At 29.2% G+C, this 10888-nt stretch overlaps 3 protein-coding genes across 6 annotated transcripts in view; 1 reads left to right on the top strand and 2 right to left on the bottom strand.

Moving 5' to 3' along the window:
* Positions 1 to 4045, bottom strand: part of LOC108694122 (mannose-6-phosphate isomerase) — a 6018-nt gene extending 1973 nt beyond the window's left edge. The window contains exons 1-2 of one of the 2 annotated variants that reach the window (XM_018203413.1): positions 3778 to 4045; positions 3249 to 3556 (exon numbers count right to left, since the gene is read on the bottom strand). In XM_018203413.1, the coding sequence (XP_018058902.1) occupies positions 3249 to 3556; positions 3778 to 3878 (409 nt within the window). In that variant the 5' untranslated portion in view covers positions 3879 to 4045. Of the gene's footprint in view, positions 1 to 237; positions 388 to 3248; positions 3557 to 3777 lie in introns of those variants that run through there. The other variant, XM_018203412.1, reaches the window with a different exon arrangement.
* Positions 835 to 2303, top strand: LOC108694123 (SPRY domain-containing SOCS box protein 3-like). Of its 2 annotated transcripts, none has more exons than XM_018203414.1 (5): positions 835 to 1012; positions 1117 to 1322; positions 1426 to 1654; positions 1720 to 1947; positions 2044 to 2303. In XM_018203414.1, the coding sequence occupies exons 1-5, from the start codon at positions 970 to 972 to the stop codon at positions 2148 to 2150; spliced, it is 813 nt and encodes a 270-aa protein (XP_018058903.1). In that variant the 5' UTR covers positions 835 to 969; the 3' UTR covers positions 2151 to 2303. The 2 variants fall into 2 exon arrangements, with proteins under 2 accessions (XP_018058903.1, XP_018058904.1); XM_018203415.1 differs by having other exon boundaries at positions 1720 to 1960; positions 2044 to 2111.
* A 1124-nt stretch (positions 4046 to 5169) lies between the features above and the next one.
* The window catches only part of LOC108694142, a 6006-nt gene continuing 287 nt past the window's right edge, over positions 5170 to 10888 (bottom strand). Inside the window, exons 2-6 of one of the 2 annotated variants that reach the window (XM_018203444.1) lie at positions 10479 to 10763; positions 8646 to 8870; positions 6475 to 6804; positions 6048 to 6326; positions 5170 to 5644 (exon numbers count right to left, since the gene is read on the bottom strand). In XM_018203444.1, the coding sequence (XP_018058933.1) occupies positions 5452 to 5644; positions 6048 to 6326; positions 6475 to 6804; positions 8646 to 8870; positions 10479 to 10504 (1053 nt within the window). In that variant the 5' untranslated portion in view covers positions 10505 to 10763 and the 3' untranslated portion in view covers positions 5170 to 5451. Of the gene's footprint in view, positions 5645 to 6047; positions 6327 to 6474; positions 6805 to 8645; positions 8871 to 10478; positions 10798 to 10888 lie in introns of those variants that run through there. The other variant, XM_018203445.1, reaches the window with a different exon arrangement.

Here is a 10888-nt window from a genome sequence, read left to right as displayed (position 1 = left end):
CAACATTTCTATAACAAACATTTATAGATATCAAAAAGAGAGCATTCGAAAAATATAATATTCACATTAAAATAAATCAATAATTCTTAATAAACAAAAATCAAAATTAATATAAAATTAATAATAAAAGATTAGAATAAAAAAAGAAAAATCAATACAAAAGAGCGATACTGCTGTTATTGTCAGCGTTTAATATTTTAATGTTTAATTTATATCAAATCAATACATTCTTCATACATTAAATTATTCGAATGTTTTGACTTATTTTAAACCATCTTCAGCAATTAATTAATAGAAAAAAACGATAGTATAGACTCCCAATGCAGTTTAACTTTCCATCCACTAAATAACGTGATTTTAGCGGTCATCACATCTGGATACACGATATTGCAAAAACTCCCTAATGTATAATGGAACAAAATTGAAAAACGAAATAGATGTGTTACCCGTGGAAATATCCGTGGCCACATAATTCTGTGTTTGCTTTGTGCACACAGAAGGCGCTAGTAGACGGATTCATTTAAAATACGGACACATATGATTCCACTTTCAGGTTTCTCTCTCTAGTTCAATGTAATTCAAAAGGAAGTTTAATTCTATTAGATAATATAGAATTGCTACACTACTACTAAACATGAAGACAACTTGACTTCTCTAATTATTCCTTAATTAGAAAAGAAATTCTATTGAATATCAATGCATCTTTAAGTCTTGAAATCTTGAGATCTTTGGATCCAACCAATCACATTCAATTGCTTACTACAGCGAGCAGGTGTAGTACTAGGTACACCTATTTTAATTGCAAATGCGTAATATTGAAACATTTCCATTTTTATTTCATAAGCAAATAATCGAAGAACAGATGAATCTGACGAGACTACTATTGCACCTGCATCAATCAGTATAGTCAATAGCTTTAAAAAGTATATAATGACGTAAATGTAATTATCGAAATTTCATTCATAAAATATGGATTCAATTACAAAGAGTCAACATGCAAAGATAGAAAATGGTACGTTTTATTGTTTAATAATTAAAATTATTATCTATCTTTTATTTGAGAAAAAAGAAATATTATAGTAGATTTAAAATTAATAATTACGTATTTTCTTTCAGACTTTTTTTCATCAAAATATGAATGGACTTGGGATGAAAAATTATCAACTTCATCAATTAAATTATCAGATAATAATTTAAATGTTACTTTTCATCCTGTGTATAGCACTGGCACAGCTGTTGTAAAAGGTAACAAATCATTGGAAAAAGGAAGGCATCATTATTGGGAGATTTTAATGATAACACATATTTATGGCACTGATGTAGTAAGTTTATTTGACATCTTGCTGAATCTACATTGACGATATAGATACATTTTCAATATGTATCACTTTAGTATATACATAATAATTTATTGCTCGATCTTAGATGGTTGGTATAGGAACTGCAAATGCAGAGCTTCATAATGCAAGCGAACGTTTTTGTGCTCTGCTTGGACGAGATCGAGAATCTTGGGGTTTTTCATATAAAGGTTATTTACAACATGATGGTAAGACATGTAAATATGGGACAACCTTTGGTCAAGATGACTTAATAGGAATACATCTTGATACTTGGACTGGCACATTACAATTTTTTATAAATCGAAAACCATTAGGTAAATAAAAGTAAAACATTTAATCAAATATTCTTCTTAGAGATATAATTTTAATTATTTTGTAGGTGTGGCTTTTACAAAGTTAAATAATGTTACGCTTTACCCATTAATAAGCTCTACGATGGCTCAATGTGTGATGAAATTAACTTATAGTTGCTCAATATCAGTGTCTCTGCAAACCACTTGTCTAACAGTCTTATCACCTTTGCAGAAAGCATATTTATCTAAAAAATTTCCTGGTTTACGTTATCTTATTCAAAATATCTTTGCTGATATACTACAAAAACCTATTGGTAATTCAAACAGGTTCTGTTCTTTGTTTCTTTTTTTTGTGTTCAAGTGTCTAAGTCAAGCAATATACATGTAAATAATTCTACTTATATTGACAGATTGTGATAACGAAGAAGGTAACATTGAATTTCCTGCAAAATACATTATTCTAGATGATTTTGACTATGCTCTTGTAGGATTTGGAATAAAAAAGAAGAAACATTAATAAATGATACACGAGCCTGTGATAAAAATGTAGAAATTTTTGAGATTATTTTATGAGTACATGTACATATGTCTATTCACATACAGAATAAGTAACAAAAATGATATATTTTATATATGAATGTAAAATGATGCAAAATAAATAATTTTTGAACAATCATCTTCAAATCTTTTATTAACTTTTTAGTGCATCGGATTAAAAACAAAAATTATGGCCAATTCTTCTGGACATTTCTTTTTTACCAAAAAGTAAATATTATTTATTTATTTAAATACATTATCGAAATTAATATTTATAATTATTGTCATTTTAACAGTATAAATTACACAAAAAATTTATTGTTAAAAAGGTAATTAATATAAAATTTTTGTCTAAATTTAAATAAAATTTTACATAACTTAATTATTTGTGAAAATAAAATGATAATCATATCACCTTAAGTATTTTTGCTTGTACTGAATTTTCATTATTGTTTTTGCGTTTTTGTTTTTCAATTGATTTAGATTTAGTATTAATTTTTGTAGAAAATACAATAGCTTGTGCCCATCCAGCTAGTGGACCCCACAATTCTCGTAAATAATTACTTACTTCAGTATGAATTTTTGGTGTAACTGTCTTTTTTTTTTTTAAATGTGGTAAATAATTTGCCTGTGCTATTTGGAAAATATGAGTATCAACAGGTATAGCATCTAAATGGTTTAGTGACATTAAGCATATGCAATCGGCAACTTTAGGACCAATTCCTGGCAGAGTCATTAATTGTTCTCTAGCAGCATGATAAGAAACATTCTCTCTTTGTAGATTTAGAAGCCAATCCTTCCCACCCAACGTTGATAAACGTTCTGCTGCATTAACTATATATGCAGCGCGATAGCCGAATTTTTCTTTTTTTAATATACTTTCTACATTTTTTTCTTTCAGAGCTTCTATCGTTGGAAAGTCGTAATATTCTCTATCTTCAGTCGAATATATTTTATGACCAAATAATGAACATAATTTTTCAACCATATTTGATATCCTAAAACAAATGTTTAGTAAAATATAAATTCATTTTTATATATATAAATTCATTTTTACTGTGCAATTTTTTAAAAATGTACCTTGATATATTATTATTGGAGCTACAAATAAATGAGAATAAATTCTCTACAACATCTTGCTTTAATATTCGAACAGCATTATTTTCATCTAAACATTTTTGAAAATGTGTATCTGCTTTCGCCCATTGTTTATAATGTTCTTTCAATGATACTGATAATCTAAAATACTCAGACAGGATATTATCGTAATTTATAGAATCTTTTAAATGTCCTTGTACTGTATATGAGAGATGAGTTTTATTTTGAGACAGAGTCCAAATGCATCCATTAAAGATACCTTTATATCCACTGTTGCAAACTGTCCATCTGAAATATAGTCATTAGAATTTCAGAATTTTGAAATTAAATTTTAAAAAGACTTAAACTTAAAATCAATCACTAATAATACATATTCCTCTAAATTGTTGAAAACGATTACACACACACACACACACACACACACACACACACACACACACACACACACACACACACAGTAATACATAATTCAAATATATATAACAATGTTCAAATATTTCAAGCATTACCTGAAACTCTGGCCACCGTGCAACGTGAGAGCAAGATTAAGTTCTGTATATAAACAAGGTATATTACCTCGTTTCATTCTCGTCTCATACGCGTTATACATTATAACCTCTCACAGTTATTTAGATACGTAACATCTTATTGCTAACTTCAAATACTGTTTTTCTTTAATATTATGTATATCACACCATGTATATTATAAACAAAGTTTTATATCGGAACAAATTAAAGTCTTAAAAAATAATGTTTGTGACAAGTGTGACAATAGCAAATTTTAGTCAGACAGATCACAGAACATGTGGCATTTGGCGCGCAGAAACAAGCGCGATTGACCACGTGACTGCATGCTGCACATACACCAAGTGACCAAACCGATAGCACATTATACTGCATCATACTTATTTTGACAAACATGTAAAAGTTGTCGATTTAAAGTATTTCTAATAGACTTCTATCACTAAATGAACTTTTCCAAAAATTGAATTAAAAAGGGAATAAAAATATATATTATTAAATAATAAAATCTGATTTTATTTATTTCGTTTTAACTTAATTAATTTTATTCTCTTAAACAAAAAATTAGAAAGTTCGTAGCTTTAATTACAAATAAAATATTTAATGTTAAATATTAAGGATTTTTAAAAGCATGAAGAGATTTTATAAATTTGTGATCAGAAACTCGGATATTAATATTATATTGATCAAAGAATTATAATTTTGAAAAATTTGTTGGTTCGATTATTCTACAATTTCTTCGTATAAATTATATATATTACATCGAATCGTATCAGAACGGAAGCATTTTATGTATTGGTATAAATGTATTATTAGAATGGAAATCGAAATTATTATTCTTGATCAAATCTAGAAATTTATCTTCTACATAGCTTGTAACTAATATAAATACATACATACCATATATGTATATAATAATTTTTTCATCAAAACTTCTAAGCTATCCTAAAGCTTAACTCCACGATTCTATTAATTTGTTTATAGTTTACTAATAATGTTTAAAAATTAACAAACTCTATCTACAAGTGTTTAACACAACTTTATACATAAAGACTGCCGGTACCTATAATGATGGACTTTCTCGAATTAAATTTTTATATGTAGAAATATGAGAAAAAGAAATAAATTAATACAAATATTTATTTAAATTTAAATAAACATTTATGAAATGTATACGAATATGAAGATTGAATTCTTATTCTTATAAAACTTGTATGTATGTAATATATTAAGTAAAGATATATTGTAAAATATTTTATACTTGTTAGAAAAACAGAGACAGCTTACTAATTGTATTTATTCGATTTTTTTGGAATATTTGGAAATTGATTATAAGATATAAATTAGTAAAACAGTACATTCGCATACGATCCCTTTGTTTCTGATAATTCATAATTCAGGATGTCTAACGTATAAATATAGCTATATTGGCAGATTTAATATAATAATTTTTTCATATCGAAGACATTACGAATTATGATGTATCTATTGTCAATCTTTGGTAATATAATTTCATGATTTATCTAATCGACTTCTTTATGTTTTTCTTGACATAGTATAAGTATTCGACAAAATATTACATCCCTGAGAATTGCTATTGACATCTCCGGAAGAAGAATACTTCATTATTTCTTTATGACGATCTCTTACGCTGTACACCTTTAGTAAGGAACATTATCTCGTACGTAGGCCTGCTTTCGGTATTCATGATGTTGACATTTACCCCACCAGGACCGTTTCACGCATACCTTTTGCGATTTTAAAATAAAGCACTTTGATTGGAGTACGTCGAAAAAGATTTTGCCTATAAAATCCGCCGATGCAGTCCCAGCCATTTTCAAACATGTGCGAAATCTGTATACAAAAAAATCTTAAATAAAAATAATTGTAAGAAGCGATGAAACTGTTGCATACATATAATCGATAATAAATTTTATGAAATTTGTTAATTAAATTCAGAGATATCAAACAATTTGTATTGAATATCGCACAATATCGTACATTAAAAAAAAAACAAACAAAAAAAAACGCGTATTTTATAAATCGCGTCATTTATAAATGCAATTAAATCATTTATAAATGCACTAAATAAGTCCAGTAATATTTCCTGAAGATTATACTTATGCAAATATTTTATATATTCATATTATATTCATATTATATCGAGAACTTTACTTTTTTTTTTGTATTTATCGCTATTTTCTCACAAATATTTCTTTATAGATCGTATTATTAAATAATTCCATTAATTACTAACCGCTCGTCACAAGCGCAATGCATCATACTTGAAATTCTCCAATTGAAAACGCCATAACGCGTCTCGAAGGCCGGTATGTGAAAAGGACAAGATGTATCGTGTTTTCGGCAACAGGCATCAGCCATACCGAAGCCGCCCAAATTGGTATACTTGGTGGCACGATCACCACGACCGCACCATTGCGTCCCTGGTATCATAAATAATTCTCTTCGAATTCGATTCCGACTTCGATTTTGCTTTCCATTATTTGCTGTCGCGTTCGTTGATTTTGCGTATTTCCTGTTACAAAGAATTAAAGCTCATACATTTGTATAACGGGCATCGCTTAGCTTCGAGCGGCTCGGCCGGCGCGACGCGGCTTACGTAAGCCGAGAGATTATAAGCCAGTCGAGACTCGGGAGACTATATACTCGCTCCTAGGTTATACCTATGTCGATATTGGGCCATGGCTTGGCTTCGTATTCGCATTCTCATGCGATCGCATCGGTGACGAAGCTCCGATGTCGACAGCAGCCAAGAGAGGTCACGGGGTATCCTCGAAATGTCCTTACCGTCCAGTTGGAACACCTCGATCGACACCTCGTCACCGTCATCGTGATAGCGATAGACACCGCGAGAGCTAGGTAAACACTCGCTGTCGTCCCACCACGCGAGCTTCTCGTCAATGCAGTCAGTCAATGTTTCACCGGCATATATCAATTGCAGCTTTCTATTTGACTTACGAAGCCAGACTTGTCGCAGTGTCACATTTGTATTTCTATCGAGAGAACAAACGTTATTGTAATCTAATTAATTTCCGGTTAAATGCTGTATATCAAAGTAATAAAATGAATAGTAAAATTTATAAAGAAATGTGAGAGCGAAATAAACTTATTATATTTATTTATTGTCTCAAAATTGATAGAAATTAGATAGCAGATAGATATATATATAATAATTTTGCCGGTAGATTTATTTATATCAACATATGCTACAGATCTGCGTTTAACTGATATGATATATTTAACAATGTAATAATAAAAAGAATTAAATTAAATTAAATTTTTTCCAACAAATTATTCAGGCGGTATAAGAGCAAATTCGGAAAGAGGGGACGGTTAGCGAAAAGCAGAGCGTGCACTTTCTTCACGACGGTAAAAGAGCTTTCGTCCAGCGTTTAAGTGCAAAGTGACGCTTCGTGGTTGTGGTATTCCATGGTATCCTCGTGAGAGCATCAGCAGATGAGTCCCATCTAGGAGAGTAAAACAGGACAGCGACCTACCGAACTACGTTTAGGTCCAGTGCAAAAGGGGCCAATCCGATCCCTACGTAGAGGTTCCAGGACGTCCGCTTGTCGCAGAACCTAATCCTTGCTTACTTAACTTGCCGCTTTTCGGCTTAAGAGCTTGGTTGGCTTTGCGGTTACTGTCAACGAATAAACATGATAAATTGTATTCTCTTTTTTTAGTTTTCAAATCTAACGGAATAACAGTTATATTATTGCATTTTATGTACTGCTACTTTATCATTATTATGTTCTATACAATCAAATTATTTTCTTATTATTTTATTCATTTTTACAGCATTCTGTTGTCTCTCTCTTATCATGTCTTTATAAAATGCTGCTGTTTTTGTTAGACATATATTATTCGTAAATCATTGATATTTTTCATGTAACAATATTTTCTCTTTTTTCTTTCTCTTCTATTTCTTATCAATAAAAGAAAAAATACATACTTTTAAGAAGAATTATGTGCTTTTGAAATATCTCTTCGTACGTTTTTCAAGTAGTTATTATTACATCGTATACATATGACTCTTTGTAAAACAAGCAAAGAAAATTCACAAAGAGTCCAATTTATTGTCACGTAATTTTGCATAACTGCTTAATTGACATTAAGATTATATTTATATAAATATATATTAGCACGTGTATAAATATTAACATGTACAATTTTTTATTAGAAAAATAAAAAAAATAGATTTATATTCTTTATGTAATCCGACAGAGAAGAAAAAATAAAATGTACAATTTATTCATTCGTTTGAGCATCGATTCTTCTGGTGAGCATTTATACATTCCAATTGTATTGAAACTTATTACGGTTGACAAGGATTCACAGAGACTGTTCCATTAGATTGTATTATCAGCGTTCTTCGGAGCGATGGGTGGCATTTGAAAGACCTAACCGACGCTAAATGTATACATAACAGTCAAGCTTCCACATATTGGCAATAGTGAAAGGCGGCATTGTTTTCGTGCTTGCCAACCGAGTTCCCGCTTCAATCCTCCCGACTACATATATGGCAGAGAAGGGAAGCGGGACGATTGTAGGTGGGATAGGAAGAAGAGATTTGCTTATATCCGAGAAAATGTTATTTCAAGAAAGAGGATAGCACAGGTTGTTACACGCTAGCCTTTGTTAGTATGAAAACACTCGACGCGTTTCATGAAAGAAAGCATATAATACAAGCAGAACAACATCATTGAGTTCAGATTTCGATGTTAGATATACAATGAAGCAATTTATTCGCGCTTAATTGCTTCGGCTATAACAAAATTATTTGACTTGGTCTAACTGTTTCAATTCTATTAAGAAAAAATGTAGCTATGCCCACCCCCAATTGATAATGATTTCCTTGACGCAAGCTCCGGGCCACCGGATAAACCGTTCCAATCGTCCGTCGGACAAGATCCTGATGATCGAAATACTGTGACTGGAAGACGTCCCGGTGAGTTCGGACGAAACATTCGATCGTGCAAAATATGTACCTTCTCGTGGTAAAGCTCCGACAGATGATTGCGTGAAAATCAACCCTAATGCCAGCAGCAGCATCGAGTACCTGTTCCAGAAAGCCATCAGGCTTTTGTAATACATTTTAAACTTATTTAAACGCAAGACCTATTAAGATATAACAGCGGCACATTTTTAACCAGAGTGAGGATATACGGAAACGGAATAATTAATAATTAATTTAACTTTTCGATACAAAAAGAGACTTCCCACAAAGAGACGTCCACATTCCCTATCTAAAAATAATTATAAGGATGCCTTTTATAATCCTGCTGAATATTTTAATGAGCTAATTCTAACATATTTTGTATAGAAAAAAAGTTTTTACAAGTAGTGATTAATTTCACTTAAAAAAATATCTTGTACAAGTTATAATAACTGTAACTTTTTATTTCTTTTTAATTCTTTTGTGTGAAATTTTATAAATAATTTTATAAATTTACATAAATATTACTATTTGATTAATATTAATAATGCTTCTATATTATATACACTTTTTTAAACAAAAAATATTGTAGCTTTTTATAAATTTCTGCAAAATTCCAAAAAATATAAACAGTGTACAATATATTCCACGAGTTTGTATCATGATTTAAAAATCTGATAAAAAAGTTTATAATTTAATATATAGTTTTTAATTCATTAAAAACTATAAACAAACATTAATAATTATTATCACAGGTTTTTTAAAATTATGAATATTATATCAATTTTTTTTCTGAAATCTTACATTTTTTATATTTTTAGAAAGTAATTTTCGAAAGTATTTCCAGCAATTATATTCAAAAACTATAAAATGAAGTTACACAAGATAATATCTTTACGGATATAAGATGCTATGGATTAATTGCCTAATCTCGTTTATAGATTCTTTGATCGTGATATATAAGGTGATCCAATAGAAACAGAGCCTGAATAATTTTATTAGTTATAAAGAAATTGAACACAAAATAATTTTAAGAGAATAATTTATGTAACATCAACGAATAAATAAAGATATAAGAAACAAAAAGAATTCTTTTATTATAAGATAAAAAAGTAAATGTTGTCTTTAGAAAATTATCCGAAAATATATAATAAGCTTAAAAAAATTCTTCTACAGCTATATTTGTATCTAAATTACATTTTTCTACAAATTATATTTTTTTGCACTTTCAATTTAAAAAGAATTATTCCTTTATCTTGTTTCATATATTAATCGGTATTAACAATATTTTCTTCTGTCATTTGTAAAGTAACAGTTGAAATCATAAATGTGTAATTAGTAAACTTGCGTTAATAAAAATAAAAATAAATATAAATGTAAATATAAATGTAACATTATTAATGCGAAATGTATATTTACATTATTGCGACATAATTCCTAATGCTATTTGTGGAAGTGCTATCACGAAAAGATCACATCATCTTTTTTTTTTACATTTACTTTTATTTTCAGTATTAAATTCAAAGCGATGATAATCTCATCCATTTTATAACTTAAATATCTCTTTTACTTAGTACTTGACTGTTATTATTATTATTATTACTATTATTATTATTGTTATTTATAGATACACAAAGTCATAAAGTTTAATCCTTTTAAAATTAAAATTATTCTTAAAATAATCAATTTTGTTTTATAATTATATGAAGTAAACGACAAACATGCTCATACCTCTTTGATACACTCATCTGTACCATCCGAGATTCAAAAGTGTCAAATTCTTTCGATCTTCAAGTACGAAGTGTTCGAATAATGCCATATGTATAGTTTCACATAACGCCGCTGTCGGTTTAAGAAATTTTGTAGTCCCTCATATATTCACTTAACTTCGCACTTATGTGTTTACGACCGTGAAGAAAGAACTTTATAATTATATCGCGATGGTTTGAAGGTTGAATCAACAATTAGGATGAACGATAAACGGTCACGTGGTTAGTTCATTTCCCTTAAGCGTCACTAAATACGATTTTTTCATAAAGATTTATTGAGATTATTTATATCAAGATTATTTATTGAGAAAAAAATTGAGATTACTTAGTATATAAAGATTTATATAAGATAAAGATATATATATATATATA

Source organism: Atta colombica, unplaced genomic scaffold, assembly GCF_001594045.1.
Source record: "Atta colombica isolate Treedump-2 unplaced genomic scaffold, Acol1.0 scaffold116, whole genome shotgun sequence".
In the NCBI taxonomy this organism is placed as follows: domain Eukaryota; kingdom Metazoa; phylum Arthropoda; class Insecta; order Hymenoptera; family Formicidae; genus Atta; species Atta colombica.
The sequence above is the reverse complement of the archived record's forward strand: the minus strand, read 5'-3'. Positions and strand labels throughout refer to the sequence as shown.